We start from the raw sequence: 21,946 nt of genomic DNA on the forward strand, positions 1-21,946 counted from the left end.
AGAGAGAGAGAGAGAGAGAGAGAGAGAGAGAGAGAGAGAGAGAGAGAGAGAGGACTTCTGGAGTTGCACCTGAATATATCTATGGGAAAATATTATCATATATTGTACTTTTAGATATATTTATAGTTTTAGATTTACATTTTAGAGAATTATGGGTCAAATATGGTCTATAACCTAACTATACAACATTGTATGTGAGACATTTGAGATTCAAGTTCACTTTCCCTGAATGAACTCATTATAATCTGGACCACAGATCATCTTGGATCTTATGCTCATATCCAGAAAACTTTGCCAGTGTCCTTGAGTTGTGTAGCTGCCTCCTTATCTTTTATTCCCCTTTTATTCTTAACAACTCATCAGATTGTAACTCCTAAAATGTTGGAGTCCTACTCCATGTGAAATAAGGTTTTTCTGTTTTTAGTAACTGATTTCTTATTTCTTGAGTGCCACTACCTAGACCCTTGCAGGCCATATCCCATTTCACATCCTGTCTTGTGAAAATCATCCTCAAGTCCTTTCCAAGGCACCTGGCCGAACTTTCTGCCCTCAAGTTGTTCCTGAGAGCCTGTCTTTTCCATGGATCAGCTTACAAGCAGCAAAATCTTTTTTATCTCTTTGGGATCCTTCCCTCTGGTTTTGAGAGTAAGGAACATGGCAAACCATAATAAGACTACACATAAGACCACTGAGTTTCAGGGGAGCAAATTACTTCTTTTCTAGCTAACAGGTATGCCTTTACATATAGAAACCATGTAGTGCGATTAACAGGCTAGGGTTATCCTGTGATACGCACTGAAGGAATAAAACCAGATTAGTTTGAAGAGTATTTAGAAGTTAAAAGGTAAATACAGGTTATATGGGTTCTATGACAGATATACTTGGTTTACCAAGCTTCGTTCTCGCCCTTTTTCTTAGTATAAAGGCATCATTTTATTTAAGGTGGTGATGAGAAAAGCAATACTGGCCAGTGAGGTGAATGAGTGCTTAGATGTGACCATGTGATGCAGGTCTGTGAGAAGCTCTCTTTGGAATGGATTAAGAACAGCAGGCTCAGGTGAGAAGTGAGTTCTCTTGCTCTTCACCTTTTCCTCCTTCGCCTCATCTAGAACTGAAGACTGGGGCTCCTGCACTAGTTTTACATCATAAAATGAGGATGCGGACAGAAGCCATGAAGTAAGTATGACTGGACTACAGAAGAATGGCCTCATGAGCCACCGTACCCAGCTTGAATTTGCCTATTCTAAGGCTCTTCTGTCAGAGAAAAAGCCATAGTGTCTTAAACAACTGTTACTTAGCATTTTTGTTAAATGTATATTCTTTCTTGCTACAGATGCTCTTACAGAAAGTTTTTTTTTAAAAATCAAATGTCCAGACTGCCTCCTAGACTAATTAAACCAGAAATTCTCCAGACAGAACTGAGGCATAAGCCAGTGTTGAAAGCTGCCCTGGTGATTCCCCAGTGCAGCCCAGGTTGAGAATCGTTGTGTTAGGCTGACAGGCCTCCAGCATAGCATGTTCCAGATCTCCTGGGGGATGCAGTGATGCTTGTTAACAATTCCGGTTTCTAGGCCTTGTGCCCAGAGGTTTTAGTTGCTTAGGTCTGAGGACAGGTGATTGTGACACAGACAATCTAGGGATCACATCAAAAGAAACACTGCCTTAGGCAAGGGGGAATCTTTGGAAGTTTTAGAGCAAAGCAGTAATGAGATCAGAAGAGCGTTTTGGGAGGATTAGCCTGGATCTAGAGAATAAATTGAAAAGAGCTGTGAGAGACTGGAGGCAAGGGGACCGGCTGGGAGACACTATAATGTTCATGGCCTGAGGGGCTACACTGCTGAACCAAGAGGGTGGCCACAAAACTTCCGACTGAAAGGGAGCCACAGTAGACACTGAAAAAGATAAAACACTGCGGATTTGGTAACTGAGGGGGTATTAGGTGGGAGAAACTTTGATACTCTTAGTGACTAAAGAATGTTCTAGGGCATGTGGCTTCTTCTGAGTTAGTATGCATCTTTCCTCCCTTGCTTAACCTCAGTTAAATTGGAAAAGATTATTGGTATATTATGTATCTATAGCTGCAAAGCTTAAATTGACTTTTTAAAACCTGATTATAAAGAAAGTAAGTTCTATTTATAGGGTTGGATTTAAATTACATCTTTTAAAGCAAAAATAAACAAACAAGTCTTTCTTGTTACTGTTCTTGGAGTTGTGTTGTATTTAGACATATCTCTGGCAGTACAACGCACTTCCAAGGCCCAGAGATTTAAGGAACATTTCTAAAAGGTGATCTCAATGGCAAATGATCATTTAACTATTCCATATAAAGCCAACTGAGAGAGGTTATGGTAATATACTGTGAAATAGACTAATAGATAATTAATTTGTAAGTAATTCTAAAATACACAGTGACCACTGATTTGTTTTCTAAATGAAGGCCTCTGCCTCAACAATTGATATCAGTTGTGCCTTTCAAGTCCTCTGTTATTTAAAACCAACCTATTGGCTCTAGAGCTATAAAACAAGAAAAATAATAGTCAAATGTCATAAAATGTGAATTAATCTAATCTCTTAATTTTTACTAAAGTCTGCATCAAGACACAGTTTCTTTGAAGCATAGATTTTAAATACCAATTTAACTTAATAAGGAACAAGGTACATATGGTCCATGAGCTTGCTGTTCAAGGTGCAGAGATGAATGACATCTAGCTTTGCTCTATTGCACTTCATAGTATAACAATAAAGTGAGGGTGAATTTCTTTAAAGTTCATTTTAGATTTAATTTTCTCTCTAGCTGGACCACCTTTTAAGAAAACTCTAACAAGGTGAAAGTCATTAGATCTGCTAAAAACATTAAAAGTCTAAACTTCATATCAATGGGGAGCACTTGTCTAGATTCCGTATCACCTTGAGCTTAGTTGCTAACCATAATGCTCCTTTTAATTTGCTGTGAGGCGATACCTTGTCTATCGCTGCAGAGCATGCTATGGTCCTTACACAACATTATTAGCACCACCTGCTCAGTTCTCCCATGCACACCAGGGAAAGTGGACACCCCACACTGTCAAGTACCTCCCTCCTCTATGTTCTCCAGCATTCTTTCCTGCAGTTGGATTTTTACTCCACCTTAGATTCTGGTAACTAAAAATGATTACAGCAAAATGTTAGTTATAGTGGAGGCTTAGTACCTTTGTAAATATAACCATTTCATACAAAACTTATTCTATTCTATAGCCATAAACACCCCTTAAATAAGCTACACTCTTGAAAATGTTAAATATTGGATCTTGAGCCATCCTTGTGTAAAAGTGTAGGGGGAATATATAGATAGAATACTACTGAGCAAACACAAAGCAAAATAAAACAAACTCTACCTTCACAGCTTACCTGCAGAGTAGGATGTGTTCATTCTACTGCAGATGATCCGAGGGAGTTTGTTATGGGTTGAATTATGTCCTAGCCACAGTCACATACCTAACACCAACACCTAACCCCAAATACCTCAGGATATAACCTTTATTTTGGAGATGGGGTTGCTACAGGTATAATTAAATAAATAAAGTTATACTGGAGTAGATAGGCTCCTAATCCTACATAACTGGTGCCCTTGCAAAAAGGGGAAATTTAGACACAGACACAGCCAAAAGGAAATGCCACATGATATTGAAAGCAGAGATGCTTCAATAAGCTAAGGAACACCAAAAGTGGCAAATCACTGCTAGGAATTAAGGGAGTGGCATGGAGTAGATTCTTCCTCACAGCCCTCAGAAGGAACCAACTCTGCCAAAATGTTCACTTTAGCCTTCTTACCTCCAGCTCCGTTAGACAATAAATTTCTGTTCTCTAAGCCACTCAGTTTGTGGCATTTTACAATCACAACTCTGACAAACTAATATAAAATTATGCTTCCATCATTACCTGAATGAATAGCACATACTTTTGGTATAGACATAATTTGCCTCTCACTATTTGACCTGTGAGAGTAAGTTTTACAGCAAAAACACCTGTCATAAGAAGGGAAAATGAAGGACAGAGTGGGCAGCCTGGCACACCTGCCAACCACAGGCCTCTTGCTGACAGTGGAGGCTGCTGCTTCCCACTTCAGTCTCCACCATCGTGTGAATCAGAGAAAGCTGAGAGAGCAGCTTGTGCGGTCACTGAGCTCTTCTGCACTCTCCCACCCCGCGTCAACTGCCATCTCAGCCGAGTGCTGGAGGGGACATTCCTGGCTGGCTGCTGTGTTCCACTTCCCCTCTCCTCACATCCCAACAAAAGAAACAAGGGAGTGGACCAGAAACTAGCTAGAAGTGGGACTGGAAGAAAAAAGAGCGGAAAGTTAAATAGAAACAAACAAAATCAAAACAAACCAAGGAGGGAGTGGTGAAGAAGGAGAAAAAGGAGAGGAATATAGGCCTGGCTGGTCAGGATCTAAATCATCGCTGGAGGGAAAAGCCTGCAATCTGCAGTCACCGATCTCTAGGGTATTCATTACGAGGCTTCAGAAAGCCATCAGGAAATTAAGATTCTTGTAGTATATGTTCAGAGACCTCAAAAATATTTTTTTGGAATTTCATCATCAAACTCTTTGTGTGATGCTATTTTTTCATCACTCTGTTCTGTAAACAAAATCTATGTGATTTTACACGAATTTATGTAGAATACTAGAATGATGCAGGCAGGAGCCTGAGAAATCACTTAACTCTCTCATGTAGGTGCACAAGGGATTTAACAGACTTTTCCAATGTCACACAGCTCATATCAGATCTAGGTAAAAGAATTTGTAAGTATTTTATGATTTATGAAGAATTTAGGCTGATTTGTACAAAGAAAGTACTTCTAAACTTAACTTTTTGATTGTTCATTTGAGGCAGGGTCTCACTGCGTTGGTCTTGAACTCACTATGTGGCCCAGGCTGGCCTCAAACCCACAGTGATCCTCTTGCTTTAGTGCCAGAATTACAGGCATGCACCAACACACCTGGCAACCTATTTTTGAGCCTTCACATCCCTTTATCATTTGTAAAATGTTAAAGAACAGGCCTTTTGATAATAGCCCTGTAGGGAATTTTAACAGAAAATTCCTCAGAACATAATTTAAGAAAGAAAAGCAAACAAAACTTTGCTCTAACCAAAACATTTATTTGAAAAATATTTGATGAATTAATATAAATTTTTATAGAAATGATGTGGATACTTTGAATTATAAATGCCTCAGTAATGCCATTATAGGCAATTTTCTGAGTATTTGATCCCCACACAACCTTATGATTTGATCCCATTATTTATTGACCCCATACCGCTGACCAGGAAATGGAGACAGAACAGTGGCACTGCCAGTCTGACCCCAAAGTCTATCTAGTTAGCCACTGTACCAGAGGGCCAGTTCTACTCTGTGAAGCAATTGACATTATCAACTCATGCACGTCTTGAGTAACTGGTAAAGCCAGCATTTTAATCTAGTTGAAATCCAATCCTCTTTCCTACTGTATTATTTTGCTTCTTATATTATCACGCTTAAACCTCCTTTTAAGAACTGGTGTATGTGCTTCTACACTATGACTTTCTTCAGCAGCCATTAACAGAAAGTAAGGAAAGTAAGGAAACTTCAGTCCAAAACAGATGGCAGAGAAAGTGTTAGAAAAGGAATCCCATCCACCAGCAGCCACAGTGTCAGCTACCAAGGTTTGCCGGGGAACGATGACTCCTTTGGGTCATCCCTACCTTGTGCGCTGTGTTCTTCATTCTGGGGAGGGGGTATGTTGATGGAATAGGCACTAGTCCAGGGAGAAAGAAAGCCAGGTGCCAGTCTCAGAGAAGCCTCCAGTGGGCAACATGCCAGGTGACAGGTTGGGCACATCGTCTCTGCTCTATATTCTGAGCTCCCTTGGGCCCCTCTCACCTAGCCCATGCACAGGCACGGAAACCAGTTTAGAGAGGAGGGACTGAGATTCAGAGCACTAAGTAAGTCAGTCAGTACCCTAAATGATATTTAGGTCAAATCTGTCTGACTCCAAAATCTTTATGTATACTCTTCCAAGTTGCCCCTAAAGTCAATTTAATCTTCTGAGTGTCAGACTCTGCAAATATAAAATGCCATGCATCACTAGGAATTCTTTGAAGATGTCTAAGAAGCCACTTTGAGAAGGAAGTCCAAGGAGACCAGGGTCTAAATTACTGCCCCCCCCCGATATGCATGCAGGCATATGCACACACACACACACACCACTCAAAGAGCACATCACAATACTAACTTCACCTGACTTATAAATTTTGCTTTCTACATTTAGATTGAAGGGAAGATTTGCTGTTAAAAAAAAGTTTGGGGATCACTCTTACAAGTGAACTTTAAGGCCCCTTGAGCTTTAGTATCTAATACAGGGTCCAAGCTATAAAGGTAACAGCCATGCCATGACTTTGGTAAGTCATGCCAGTCAAAGACTTCCAATTCACTTGGCTGGGTCTGTCCAAAAGACACTTGATGCCCTTAATAGCCTGAACAGGCACTAACCCAAACATAATTTGAGAAAGTGTTTGACGGTTTCAGTGAACATGGCCTTTTCACCCAGGGCCAGAAGAAACGAAGGACAGGTTTTCTCCTTGTGGTCACTAGCACTCCTTGAGGGTTTCAAATAGTCAGGGATGGAAGGGTTGTAGCATTAGTGGTTTAGTTTTAACTCATTATTTTCCTCTTCCTCTCTTGCTTCATATTCTTTTTAATCTACCTTCAATCCTGTCTCCCTCGTCTGGGCCTACATTTAGCTCATAGACAAGCAAAGGCTGATCTGCATTGGAAGGAATGAATGAATTCACTTAGTCCCTTAAGCCTGCCTTTTGCCCACCTGCATTCCTACAAAGAGCAAAGCACTGATACTTAGTAGATATTGGGCAGGCATCTTGATGAATGCACGGACAGCCAAATCTTATTCTTCTTTCACCCCTATTCCACATAGCCTGTCATTACAAACTACATCTGTAGAAAAAAAACAAAGCTAACAAAAGACCAAGAATGAATCATAGTGATGGTGATAGCATCTTCAAAAAATTTATTGAGGTATTATTTAAATATAAAATTGACTCAGTTTAGTGAGAAATATAGTGATTTTTTACTAAATACACAGGGGTAGGACCATTAGCTCAGTCCAATTTAGGAATATTTCCATCACCCCAGAAAGATTCCCTGAGTATATTTTCAAGTCACTACCTTTTTCCACCTTCAGTCCCCAGAAGTCACTAATCTATTTTCTACTCAGTTTTTCTGGGCATTTTATATAAATAGAACCATAGATTAAATGGTATTTTGTGACTGGCTTCTTTCGGTTAGCCTATTCTTTTTAAGGTTCACCCATATATTAACATTACTAAACTTTGTTCCATTTTACATAACATCTTTTTGAATGGCAGCATTACTTAGAGAAAAGAGCACTGACTTTATAAGCATGGAAATGTGAAGTTGAATGAAAGCCGTGACACTTCTTGGGGCAAATCCCCCAACGTTTGTGAGCCTTATTTATAGCATAAGGGTAAATAATCTCCCCATCAGATGACTATTCTACGCATTAGCTGGGTTGTGACAGCAAAGAGTGGACACTCAGATCCAGTCTTGCTCTCTACTTTTCCCAGAAACTTTTGTTTTTCTCACCACCTTCAAACTGTAAAGTGACTCTTACACTGCATCCCAGTCTTCACCTAAAGCTTGAAATGAGAATCCACATAGCAAGCAACATCAGGAAAGGAATTCCGCCAAAGGGAATCACATCCTTCATTAATGGAGCCCAGACGGTGGGGAATGAAACGGATTTCCTTCAATTATATTGCTCTCATTTTTTATAAAGAACATTAAACTGCATTTAATTTTTAAAGGGGAAAAATGTGTCAACTTCTATCTCAGACCATTTTATGGAGTTATTCTCACATTTGAAAGGACCTAGGGGAGACCATATTTTCCCATTAATTCCTATAAAACTGCCCCATTAATACCAGCCCTCAGAGAATAGGTAACCAAGTAGCAAAGGGCCACGAAGCCCAGGGTAAATACAGTCCACTCCAAATCTTCAAAGCTCAGCTTTTGGTGAATAGCTTCAGACCTGTTTTTAACTAGTCCTTGAGAAGAATTGAATTTCATGTGAAATAAACCAAACTTTTTGTTCATTTCTCCAGTTCACCTTGTCTGCTCAGAATGTGCTCCCATTTTGAAGCCAACTTAAAGGGATCCAGGATGTAGCAGCATCCTATATAGTCTCGGACATAAATGTTATGGAGATGCTATGGCAAAGCCCTGAGTGTAAAATCCCCTCTCCTAAATCTCTTCCCTTCTGGGTCATTGTTTCTCCATACTTTGTAACTCATCGCTACTCCCTTTCCTGTTTCTCATTTTTTTTTCTTCACTTGTTTGGGATTTATCTCAGCATTTCTTGAAATACTTCCCTTTACCAGAGTTACTTCCTATTAAGTCCAGTATAAAAGAAAAGGATAAATGTTCTCAATAGTCCTACTAAAATAAGTTTGTAACACTTTGTTTATCCTTCACTTTGAGTAAATCAGAAAGATGTATCTTGTCATGATATAAAACCCCTGTTGTCAAAGTAAATTCATTACGTGAGGCAACATATGGCTTTCCAATTTCTCTATACCAGTCATAATCACTACATGTTTGTATTATGGCCAGGGATGGCAAAGAGAGACACTGGGTATGGTTCCTATCAAGGATCAACCTACAACCTTATCAGGTGAATTTGACTAATTTTCCTTCTATTATAATAAAGCTGTATTCACACAGGTAAACAGATAAAGGCTATCTCATGACTGACCCAGAAACAGTTGAATTTGTATGAGGATTCCTATGGTTCCTTGTTATAAGTACCTGGCTTCCAAACAGCAACTGTTAACTAAACCCTAGCTAACTAACTTTTCTCCTAATATTGAGTACACAGGGTCCTAGTAGAGAAGTTTTCACTCACTCTGTTTGTTATCACCTTACACAGGCATGGGAATCCATAAATGTGATTAAAACAAATAAATATTAGGGAAGGAAAAAAACAGTTGAAGTTTACCTAGATTTATAAATTTCCCCAATCTGTAAAAAGTGTAACTTCTGTTAAAACTTCCCTTTCATATCACTACAGTGAAAAGAGTAACTTACATCCTAGACTTTATTTTAGGGATTCAAAGTGGTATCAGAAGAATTTTTCTCATGGTATAAATAGTTCAGTAAATTTGGGATTTAGCAACATTTTTTTCTCTGTAGCACAGACACTACATTTGGTGGCAGATGACAAAATAATCTTGAACTATGATGATTTACCTTCACTTTGACGCCCAAACAACCCCCTTAAATCTTAAACACTAAATTCCAATTTGCAGTCTCATATTGAGAGTTAATTTAAAGAAAAGAAATCAGCTAATGACGAAAACCTTGTGTGTGTGTGTGTGTGTGTGTGTGTGTGTGTGTGTGTGTGTGTCCCTGGAGAATCCTCATTTCAGGGTGGTTGGCTAAAACCCTTAATTCTCAGACATCATCTCCTGGGTCTGGGCCACCGTAATATTCTGTCAAGCATCCATGCATCATGTACCCGAATTGCCAAATAATGCCAAAGCCTCCTACCCTGAGATGGCAGCCAGTTTTTGGTGTGCCTGTCGGGCCATTTCACAGCCTTTGGTTCTTGTCTTGTGCATTTCCGCCCGGAGCGAGGGGCAGCTGACAGAGACGTCCCCAATAGAAATGACCAATTCTCGGTACAGGGCCACTTGTGTGTTGAACTCTTGGACGAGCTGGAAAAGAACCAGTTTCTTCCATCACACACTTATTCATCACAAAGTTTCCTACTTCAGTGTCCGTAAACAGGAAATCTCACTGATCTCTGAACCAGCTCCCCTAGTCGCCAGGCTTAGAAACCTTTGAATTGTTTAAAGCTTCAGGCACAAAGCAAATACATGTCTGTGTTCCACCGGCAAGCCTGGCCCTTTGCAGCCCTACTTGGTCCTACCCGTCCCTCAGTTCTGAAGAGCAAGCGCATCTTTGAAGAGCTACCATGTCACTCCCAGGTCATTAGGTAAAGACGTTTCCCTCGCTGCTGCTAAGATATGTATTTGAAGGAAAATGACCAAAAATAGGGTGTCATAGGCAAGCCATTCACTTCCAACCGGGCGCCTGATCACCCTGGCTCCCAGCCTGACGGACAGAGCTGCCACAGCCTCTGCGCTGGAACCTTCGTTCCCTCCGCAGCGCCCCGTGCGCTCTTTGGGGTTGTTTGCCACCGTTTCCCCACAAAGCAGCGCCTCCACCTCCTCACCCCTCCTACCCGGCAAGCGAGCCAGTTTATCCTGTCTTTCCCCCCCCACTGTTTTTCCAGGGGATAGAGGTACAACCTGTGTAGCCTCTGAGCCCCAAGACTCTGGCCGTGACACTTCTCTCCTTAGGGCCATTACAACCCGGGTGTCACCCCGATTCGGGGGACTGCAGATTTAAAAATAGTACTTGTGCACGTGATCGGCATGGAGGAGCTGAGGGTGGGAAGTGTCTGGCACTCAACCAAACGATTACCATACAAGACTCCCCCACCCCCTCTCCAAAAAAGAAAAAAAAGGTGCAGGTTTCACCCACCATCTTGCAGTCGTCCAGGGTTCTTTGGGTTTTGTGGGCGCTTTCGGAGCCGCTGCCCCTGCGCTCCCAGTCCCCGCTCTGCAGCGGAGGCTTGCTGATCTGGAAGATCGAGGAGCGGGTGGACCGGCTGGGGCGCTTTTTGCGCCCATTCGGTGCAGAACTCATGCATACACATCCACCAAGCCGAAGCCGCTGGTGCAGTGCGCCCCTGCGCGGGCGGCCCGGTGGTTGCCCTGCACGCCGCGGCCAAGCAGCCGGAGCCGGGACCGAGACGCGCCGCTCACAGGGCTGGGGCTGGCTGCGCGGGTGGGTAACCTTCAGCTTGAAGGAGAGCCGGGGAAGCGCTGGCTGCGCCGTGCAGCATCGCGTCCACTAGCAGCGAGGAAGGGGCGCGATCAAGTTCTGCTCAGCAGCATTGCGGGCCCTGTCCCGGGAGTTGGGCGCTGTCGCGGACGCGCACCGCGCTCCTCTCGGCAGGGATCGCCCCGCTGAGCCAGAAGGAACGCGCAGCCCTGCGGCGCTGAGTTTCCATTCAGATGGGGGAGCAGCTCTCAAAGCCTGCGCTGCAAGGTGGGGGGCGGGAGGGGGTGTCGCTCCTGCTCCAATGTCTTCCCGCGGCGTCGCTCAGTTCATCTTTTCCCTCTCTCCACGGTCGCCAGGCCTGGAAGGGCTGGCTGTACCCGCAGCAGGCAATTGGCTCTAATCTGTTGCCTTGATCCCTCGTCTCTACGGGTTCCTTGTTTAAGGATCGCAAAAGAATCCGTGGCGGGACTGGCAGACGCAGGAAATCGGTCCGGCTGACGTTGGTCGAGGCCCCGAACATTGATAGGACGGGAATACTAATGTGATCCGTCCATGCAAACCCCTTCCCCCACCGCAGTTTATGCACTTATCCAATCAAATCCCCAGGAACATCAATTGCAATATTACTTCATCTGCTCTATTATTAGAAGCGAAAAGTGTCATCAGAGTGAAGCACATTGCCACATGGTGAGACGTAAACATGAATTTCAAATAAACCAATGTGGATTTGAGGCCCTCGACATCTGAGACCAGGTGACTGTCTGGGGCCAAAAAGAAGTGAAGTTTTTGCTTTACAAGGAAGATCTCATGACAGCATTAAAAAAAAGTGCTTTGCTTCTCTGAGCTGTTTTTGCTTTCGTTTGTCTTTTTCATGGGGGAAGGAATGAGGCCAAATGCACGGAGGCTTCACCCACTGCAACTTGTAAAGCTCTTGGCCTTGTAGTGCAGTCTCAAGAGTTTCAGCTCTAAGAGTTTTTCTGAAAGAGACTTCAAAAAGTACAAGGCAACAGGCTCCCCTGACACTCAAGATGACCCTTTCTCCTAGGACATCAGAAACCCAGAGGCTGATGGAAGTGGTTCTGCACGAACAAGAAGGGAAGTGCTCAGCTCTCCCTTGCACTGGCTCCCGCAGGTCCTCTGGGAGGCAGAGGCAGTGGTGTGGACACTCAGCTCTACAACCTGAGAACCCTTCTTCCCAGAAATGCGTTGTTTGGAAAGGACAGCTTAAAGGCATCAGCCGCAGGGGGGCTACTTAAATTGAAAAGCCTATTGCGAATAAATCACAAGTTCCTAGGGATGTGGGAAATCCACAGAAAGAGAGAGCTAGAAATAGCCAGAAAGGCTAACATCTGTGGTTCTAGAGGTTTTGTTTTTGTTCTTGGTTTTTTTTTTTTTTTCAGGGCAAGTGATATCTCAGAGCAGAGCTATTCGGCCATTGTCCTTGGCTCCTGGCACAGAGCTCCTAAAATAACTGAAACTTACCTTGATGATAAGCATGCAAAGAGCATCTTGTTGCCAGAAAGACCACTTAGAAGCTTGGTATGTTCAGCCCTATCCCCAACCTCCAGGGAAGGGAAAGGAGCTAAGTGAGTGAGATACCAGTGGCCATTACTTAATCAAAAATGCCTTTATAAAGAAAGCTTCATAGAAACTCTTAAATGATGACAGGCCTTCTGGATTGGTGAGACCATCTAGGTGCTGTGAGGGTATCACTATCACACCCAGAAAAGACGTGGATGTTACCTGCCACCCCTGCCCCATACTTTGTGCTATGCATCTCTTCTATTTGGCTGTTCCTGAGTTGTAGCCCTCATAGTAAACTGAGAGCAGTAAGTAAAGTGCTTCCCTGAGTCATTCTAGCAAATTATGGAACCTGACAGGGAGGGTCATGGGAATTCCATGGGAATTCAGTTGGGAGCCAAGTTGGATAGAGGAACAGGTAACTGGGGGCCTAACCCTGGCATCTGAAGTGAGGGCAGTCTCATAGGGCTGGCCCATACAACTGGCTGAATCTGACGCTAACTCTGGGTTGTTAGAGAAACGAGCTGAATTGTAAGACACCTTGTTGGTGTCAGAGTAATGTTGGAAAAGACATCATGTTTTTGGTTGGGGACGAAAAACAAAATCTAACAGGTAGATAACTGGGTGAACTTTCAGCTGCATTTGCACATGACTTCACAAAGACAGAGTCAGTTTCTCTACCAGACCCTAGTGGAAGGAGGTATTGCACCCCTCCAAACATTTCCACCTTTGTATACTGTGATCCTTTAGGTCTTTAGATGACCCAGAGACCAGCCTGAAAAAGCTCAGCTGTTGACTTCCTCTCCCAAATATAAGAAGGCAAAGAAATAACTCTTAGCCAGCTCCCTGACTGTTCTCCTTTTTCTCCTCTCAATTTATTCTCTCTTACATGTGTAAAAAGCAGGAGACACTGACGGACAAATACATGTGGTGCCTAAGATCTGGTGGGAACGTGGGGATGGTGAGGAGAAAGGGGCTAAGGGGCTTTAAAGAGAAATGTATGGCAACTCATCTATAAATCCCTGAAGTCCCGTGATACAAACCCCTTTCCTTATAATTAACCGATCCCTCCAATCCCCCACACAAGGGAATCTGCTTTGGCATAGTTGATGGGACTTTAGAAAACAAAACGTGTATGTGGACATAAGATGGAGAAATGGTGTGCTGGAAATCTTTCGCTACTATCTGTTTTTTCACCTTCCCTCTCTGCAAGAAAACAGTGACTTCACCAGATCTGAGCATCTCTAAGCTCCTCATAGTAGGCCTCTACTCCAGCTCTAACCATCTGTTTTCTACCCCCGTCCACTTCTGCCTAGAGACAATTTCAACAAGTTAAAAGGAAAAAAACCCACCACGGTTGCAACACCCTGTTTCCATGCCATGTTTCTTGCAGGAGGTGGGAGTCAGGAGAGGGAAGGAAGAATAAATGGGCCAAATGCAATGCCACATGGGAAGGACTGCAAGTGTGGACACCTACTGGGTGATTAAGCAGACATTATCATTTGCAGGTACCCCTTGGCCTTCCTGAAACTGACCAAACCATTTTCCTAACAGAGGAGAAAAATAGCCTCAATTCCAGAGCTGTCTCTCCCAGCAACAAACGCTGTAATCAGAATAGCAGCAGGCAGGTTTAGCTCCTTCACCTTCCCCCACACTCAAGACGGCAGGAATTTGCATTCCTCGGGCTGTCTGACTGCCAAGTAGAAGGGCAAAGTGGAGTTGGAAATTTCAATAGGAAGGGCACATTTTCTAGTTACTCAGACCCAATTTTGACACATCGTTGATAATAGGTCCTCTACAGGTGTTATGGCTTTGAAAGGGTCACAGCCTACATTCACTCCAGTATAAGACACACCTTCTATTTTATACTCTCTCCGTGATAGTTTAAGAGAATTCACTTTGATTTGGAATCTAAGAAGAGAGAGAGAACATCAGAGAGTATCGATTCAAAGTGACTATGAGCAACTGGTATAGTGCTGTCCCTGTTCCCTAGTTGAATTCTTTCCATGATTCTGGTTGCAAACTAAATTAGAGAAGAACCGACTCCCATTTCCTCATAAGGTCAACATTGAACCTAATCACTGAATTTGACTAGGTTCTCATCCAGTTCAGTTTGAGACCAGAATCCTGGAAAGAATTAAGTTTGTGAACCGAGGCACCACTGTATTTCTTCAGATTGGTGCCATAAAAAACTTCATTAGGACCCAAAGTTGAACACTTCAAACTAGTCTGATCTTCCACAGAAGAAGACCCTGAGATCAGGTCCCATTTGAAACTACAGTTCAAGGAGTTAACAAAATGAAAAGGGGCTTTCTATGAATGGATTTGTGAAAGAGGCAGATAAAAATACACTAAGATGCTGAGTTCCAGAAACTGGGGAGTTCTGAACAGAGTGATCAAGTTTTGTTAGCACCAAAGGTAAAACACTAAGTTATTTTGAAGAATTTAGTGAATAAACTGTCTAATAAAAAGTTTATTTTACTGAGAATAGGAAGGAAAACAAATGTTCAGAAAATTTATTTATTAATTTTACAAACTCTTTTCAAAGTTTTAAATATGGGCAGATCCAGGTATTGCTGGTCTTGAGTTTAAGAACACCTCTGTCCCTTGAGACAGGATCTTACTATGCAGTTCCAGTTTGAACTCAAATTTGCTATCTAGCCCAGGCTGGCCTCAAACTCACAGTAATATTCCTGTTTCAGCTTTTTGAGTGCTGGGATTATGGGTGTGTACCACCATACCCAGCTAGGAGCCCATTTTGAATAAAAAGAATTCAAAACTTTAAATACAAAATTAGATACATGATCTTCAAAAAAGCCTATGCAAGTGAGGCTCCCTGAAGTTTATGCTTCATAAAAAACTTCCATCAAATTTCCATCACTGATGTCTCTTATGTGCATAATGGACAGCTGGTGTTTCCTGGATCAGATGTTTCCCTTTTAGACTGATAACACCTCACATTTCCTTGGAGATTTCAGCCTTGTCTCACTTTCTGCCCACAGGGCTCTGTGACTGGGTATATGACTAGGCTTGGCCAGTGAAAACACTGCATTGTCATGGCCGCATTGATTGGTTAAGGAGTGGAGATGAAATCTGAGCTGGAGTAATAAGATTTTTTTCTAGAGCTATAAGCTTAAAACATGGAGTTACCATTTTCAGTTTTTTTTTTGGCTAACATAAATGTTAGTTATATGTATTTAAACCTAATGTTTAGCTTTTTTCTTTTCTTTCCATGGTTTTGTAGGTTGGTAAAATGAAAGCCTAAAGTTTCTGGTGGCTGCCTTAGCTATTTATGGTCAACAGACTTCCTGAGACCTATCTCACAGGGTAAGAACCACAGCAGAGATGGAGAAAGATTGACCCTTAGTAATACTATTTGAGCATTTTAGCCAGCTCTTCCTTAAGCCAAGCTTCATCTACAATTTCAGTTAGGTGAACCAAAATTTTTCCCTTTAAATCAAGGTATTTTGATTTAAGAAACTAGATACAACCAAAAGAATTTTGATTAACATAAAATATAAAAATCACTACACCAGTTGTCTAATACTGAGTGTTCACCATGAGTGCAGTACTGTGTTAAATACAAGAACAAATACACAAGGGAGAAAGGATGACTTTTCTTTCAAGTGTACTCCTGCTTGAGAGATAAGACATAGAAAAGCGAAAACAGTGAAGAGCAATAACATGTAGAACATTGTTACTTGAAGAATAGGTAGAATTTGGACAGGCGGAGAAGTGTGGGAGAGCTTTGCAGAGGCTGGCTACCTGCAGGAACAAAGGCACAAGAGTGGATGTGATCAAGAGCCTTGCATGAATTGAAGATAAGGCAGAGTGGTTCACATGAAAGTACTGCGGCTGAACTCAAGGGAGTAGAATAAATGGTCTGATTTCTTTGGTTTAAAAAAGAGAAAAGGACAATATCAGAAGAGCAGAAGGCCTAACAGTTTTCTCTGGATGACAGAATGTACACAATTTGAGGCCAGTTGGAAAATATGTAAAATACGTATATCTGAAGGGCTAATCTGGCATCTACCATGGCCTTTCCATGGTCTTTCTGTAAGTTACTGAAGTGGACTTGAAGGTTGAACTCCAGCTTTCTGAAGAATGAATAATGCAATCTATAGGCAGATGGGAGTTGATGGTAGCTAAGACTGGTGTGGCTCATATTACATACAGCTTTAGAACAAAATAGACAGGGTTGACCTTGACACTGGAAAACTCTTGCAAAAGAGTACAACATCATTTCTTGATTAGACAAATTAATAAGAGGTAAGTGATGTTTTAAGAAAATTAATTTGGCAGTGGAGTGTAGTATGCACTGGAAGAAAGAAAGAGCAAGGCCATTTATTAAACTATTATAATAACCGAGGTGGAGGAGAAATCTGACTGTGCTGGTAAAAGCCAGGGAGAAATTTAAGAGAGTTTTAAGATCAGAGAATTCTCTCAACAGAACAAACTAGAAAAAAAAATCTGACCCAACCAAGTAAAAAGCAACAGGTATCTCAGCCTCCCATGGAAATAACAAAATTCACTGACAATTATCCCTGAAATTTGTATCTATCCCTGGCTCTTTGTGCCCAGGACATGCACACAGTTAGTCAGACCTCCAGTCTCCCTGCCATTTGACTAGATCTCTTTCTAGTCAACAGCTTTCTGCTAAAGGTAATCTATGCCATGCCATATGCAGACACTTGCCATTCACCACTTTGCTGGCCTCACCAGCCCTATCTGCAGTATCCACTCTTCCAGCAAAGCTTGGTTCGTTTGGGGACGCTTCTGGGCCTGCCAGTATGCTGAGGCACACATTCAGTAACACTGCAGGGGACAGGCTTTGTCTGTCTGTATAAACAGCTCCTTAGTTGTCCTTTGACTCTTCTGTGCCTGGGCTCATTCTGGCCACTTAGTTTCCTGCCTTTGCTCCATTCTGTCATTCTTCATTGCTCTGTCTCTGTCTCTGTCTCTCTCTCTGTATTTCTTATATTTTACATAAATAATGGACATGTCTTTTTTATTTAAAAAATACATTGCAAAAAAGGATAAAGTGCTTTTTGACCAGCATCCCAGAATCCCAGGATCTGTCTTTTCTTACATCTCCAGAAATAATCCTTTAAGAGATTACTATCTAGCCAGGTGTGGTGGCGCACCCCTGTAATCCCAGCACTCGGGAGGCTGAGGCAGGAGGATTGTTGCAAGTTCGAGACCAGCCTGGGCTACAAAGTGAGCTCAAGGCCAGCCTGAACTGCATAGTGAGATCCTGTCTCAAAAAGACAGAAAAAAAAAAAAGAAAAGAGATTACTATCTAAATCATCTAGATCATCCATGAGTCAACTGTATACTTATATATATTTTGAAAAAAGCCATATAATGTTTTGCTGTTATTTATATATATGCATATTCTTATAGAAATGATATGTTATATGATGTTTATTTCTTTCTGCTCATCACTGTCTTTGGAGAGGCTTCTGTATTGATAAACGGGTATTGCAACTTTGTACTTCTGCATACTATTCTAGAATAATAGGTATATCATGCTTTACTATATCATTTTTCCAGCTGGGACATTTAGATTATTTTCAATGCTTTAATATTAATAGCAAGATTGTAATAAAATTCTAAAGACTAGTCTCTTATTCATATGAAGTTATATACTTCAAAAGTTTGTATAAAGAAGGGAAATTGCTGGATCGTTTGCATTTTAAAGAAACACTTTAGAAATTTCTTTCCAAAGTGCTTGTATCAAATTACGTGCATGCTGGCTATTTATGAAAGTACTTATTTCCCCACATACTGGCCAGTTTGATGTCCTTACACTTTCAAAGGTGCTCCAACTTGACTTTCCTATTTCAGTGCTATATTCTTACCTCTCAGCCATCTAGTTTCTCTTCCTAGGCATCCACTGACTTAGTTACTCTTGTCAGAGGATCTCTATGGATTGATACTTGGTTATCTTAGATACTATCTTACGTAGGACAAAATACCCAAAATCCACAACTTAAAGGAGGAGAGGGTTATTTTGGGTCACAGTTTTTAAAGCATTCAATCCTTAATTGTTTGGCTTCAAGGCAGGAAGGGCATGAGGGGAGAGTTTGGCAGAAAAAAGCTGTTTATGTCATCGTAGCCAGGAAGCAGAAAGAGAGAAGTGCCAGCCTGAAAGGGAGATATATATCTCAGGACATACCCCTGTGATTTGCCTTTTCAGCCCTGACTCCACTTCCTAACAGTACACTTAGGTATGAACACATCAGTGGGTTATCTCACTGATGAGTAGAGCACCCCCAAGAGCAAATGACTTTCCAAAACCTCCACCTCTGAACACATGAGGCTTTTGGGGGGCCTTCTAGTTCTAAACCATAACACTTGGTAACACTATGTTCTTATGCATAGACAGTCAATATCTGTTTCTGTCTCTCTTTTGTGCTTGTACTACCTTCTTATCTTTTATGACTCCCGCTGGTGAAAGTAGCTATGATTAGGGCTGGCCTATCTCTGGAAGAGTGGACTTCCACATTGCTTAATATTAGGGAATACAGGCAGGACAGAAAACAGTCAAAGATGAATAGAAAACAGTAAAAGACGAATTCAAATTTCCTCATCTGAGAAGTTATAAAAATAGAGCTTTTCCTGATAGAACTGGACAATTGGAAGTATTAAAGTGACCCACTGAGTATTCAAGACAGAAGTGTATAATTTCCATGTCTTTGCATAATCTCTGCAGTTTCTCTTACCATTGATTTTTATTTTTTTTTTTATTTTAAACACACAAAAGTAAGAAATAACAACAAAACAGAATTTCAAAACAGGCTAGTAGGAAAGTAACAATAATCAACACATTGTGTGTTGTTATATTCACAGTAGTTGTTCAGAGTACAAGATATAGGCATGAAACATTATTCAGAAAATTACTAGCACAAAACTTTCCCCTCAATGAACCAAGAGAAACCAGCAGTATAACTATCTTAACTGTCTTGAGTATATAAGATATTTTTTCATCTTCCCTTCCTTCCTTTCCCCTTTCTCCCATCAGAGCTTTTCTTTTCTTTTGAACAGTTTCTCCCCTATTCACAATATCTATTATACATTTGGGATCTTGTTTACTCTTTCACATTTTCACGCTAGTGAGATAATATGATGTTTACACAGGTGGGTCTGGTTTACTTCACATATAAATATGGTCTCCAGTTGCATCAATTTACCTATAAAAGTATCAAGTTTATCTTTCTTTATGGCTGAGTAGTATTCCATTATATATTAAAAAAACACATCTTTTTTATCCATTCCTCAGTTGATGGACATTTGGGTTGTTTCTAAGATTTAGCTATTACAAATTGTGCTGCTATAAATATGGGTGCACATATATTGCTGTGGTATGATGTTTTTAATTCTTTTGGGAATATACTCAGAGGGGAATAGCTGGGTCAAATGGGACCTCTAATCCTAGTTTTTTGAGGAATCTCCACACTGACTTCCACAGTGGCTGCATCAGTCTACACTCCCACCACCAGTGGTAAAGAGATCTTTTTTACCCACAGCCTTGCCAGGATTTGTTATTGTTTGTTTTCTGGATGATAACCATTCTTTCTAGAATGAGATGGACTCTCTGATTAGTTTTAATTTGTATCTCTCAAATAACCAATGATGTTGAACATTTTTTCATGAATTTATTCACTGTCTGTATTTCCTCATCTGAGAAGTGTATATTCATCTCAGATGCCCATTTTTGCATTGGATCTTTGAATTTTGGAGGCCTGATTTTTCTCAATTCTTTGTATTTTCTGTATATAAATCCTTGTCTGAGGGACAACTGACTATAATTTTTTCCCACTCTATGGGTTGTCTTTTCTTTTGTTGGTGATTCCTTTTGTTGTGCATGAGATTTTTTTAATAAGGTGAGATCCCATTTGTTGATTCTTTGTTGTTTTTTTTTTTTTTTTTTGACCAGAAATCGAACTCATGACCTCAGTCTTGCCGGGGAAGGACTTATGCCACTGAGCTATATCCCCAGCCTTGAGCTGTACCCTTAGCCCTATTCTTTGTTGTATTTCCCATGTGATCTGGGTTTTGTTCATGAAATCTCTGCCTACACCTATGTATTCAGGATTCCTACTTATTTTCTCTTCCAGTACATTTAGTGTTTCTGTTTTAATATTTAGATAATTGACCCATTGGACTTTAGTTTAGTGCAAGGTGATAGACATGGGTCTAGTTTTAGTCTTTGGCATATGGAAAGTCAGTTTTTCTAGCACCATTGATTAAACAGACTATCTTTCTTCCAGTGAATATGTTTGGCTCCTTTGTCAAAGATAAGCTGATGTGTTTGTAGTTGCATCTACATCTTCTAATCTGTTTCACAGATCCTCAGGTCTGTTTTTGGCCAATACCATGCTGATTTTACCACAGTAGCTTTGTAGTCTAATTTCAGATCAGGGATTGTGATGCTCTTTGACTTGTATTTGTTGCCAGAATTGCTTTTGATATTCTAGGTCTCTTCTGTTTCCAAATGAATTTTAGGAATGTTTCCTCTAGTCCTATGAGGTATGCTAACAGTATTTTCATCAGAATTGCATTAAATCTGTATAACAGTTTTTCAGAGTAAGGCCATTCTCATTATGTTGGTTCTTCCTATCAATGAGCAAAGGATATCTTTCCATTTTTTGATAACCTCCTCAATCTCCTTTTTTTACAGTACTGTAGTTTTCCATGTATAGATCTTTTCCTTCCTTTGCTAGATTGATTTCTGAGTAATTTATTTTTTCAATGCTATTAGAATGGGTGTGGTTTCCCTAACTTCTTTCTCTCTGAGTTTGCTACTTGTGTACAGGAATATTATTTATTTTGAGTGTTGACTTTGTATCCAGCTATGTGACTAAATTTGGTTATTAAATGTTCAAATTTTGGTGGAGCTTTTTGGGTTGTCTATGGAGAGTATCATGTCATCTTCAAATAATGATAATTTAATGTCTTCCTTTCCTATCATTATTCCTTTTATTTCTTTCTCTTATCTGATTGCTTTGGCTAATATTTCCAGAACTATATTGAATATGAGTAGTGATAGAGGACATTCTTGTCTTGTTCCTGGTTTTGGAATGAAAGCTTTCAGTTTTTGACCATTTAATATGATGTTGGCTGTTGGTTTGTCATAGATGGCTTTTATCAGGTTGAGATAAATATCCTCTATTTCAATTTTCTGTAGGATTTTTATCATGTATTTGTGTTGGACTTTGTCAAATGCTTTTATGCATCTATTGAGATAATCATGTAATTTTTGTCTTTGGTTCTGTTAATGTGGTGTATTACACTTATTGATTTGCATACATTGATGATTTGCCACATTCTGTTTGCCAGTATCTTATTGAGGAATTTTGTGTCTATGTTCATTAGGGAGATTGGCCTGTAGTTTTCTTTTTTGGGTGGGTTTTTCTCTGGTTTTGGAATCAGGGTAATACTTGCCTCCAGAAATTGCTTTGGAAGTATTTCTTTCCATTTAATTTCCTTAAAGAATTTCAGTATTAGTGGCATTAGTTCT

General features: G+C 40.8%; 1 protein-coding gene across 1 annotated transcript in view; it reads right to left on the reverse strand.

Moving 5' to 3' along the window:
* Rgs7bp (regulator of G-protein signaling 7 binding protein) overlaps nucleotides 1-11,477 on the reverse strand; it is a 96,581-nt gene extending 85,104 nt beyond the window's left edge. The window contains exons 1-2 of the mRNA XM_005392636.2: nucleotides 10,600-11,477; nucleotides 9,601-9,767 (exon numbers count right to left, since the gene is read on the reverse strand). Of these exons, the coding sequence (XP_005392693.1) occupies nucleotides 9,601-9,767; nucleotides 10,600-10,764 (332 nt within the window). The 5' untranslated portion in view covers nucleotides 10,765-11,477. The remainder of the gene's footprint in view (nucleotides 1-9,600; nucleotides 9,768-10,599) is intronic.
* Between the last annotated feature and the right edge of the window lie 10,469 nt (nucleotides 11,478-21,946).

The sequence above is a fragment of the Chinchilla lanigera genome, unplaced genomic scaffold, assembly GCF_000276665.1.
Source record: "Chinchilla lanigera isolate Chin_1 unplaced genomic scaffold, ChiLan1.0 scaffold00045, whole genome shotgun sequence".
Lineage (NCBI taxonomy): Eukaryota > Metazoa > Chordata > Mammalia > Rodentia > Chinchillidae > Chinchilla > Chinchilla lanigera.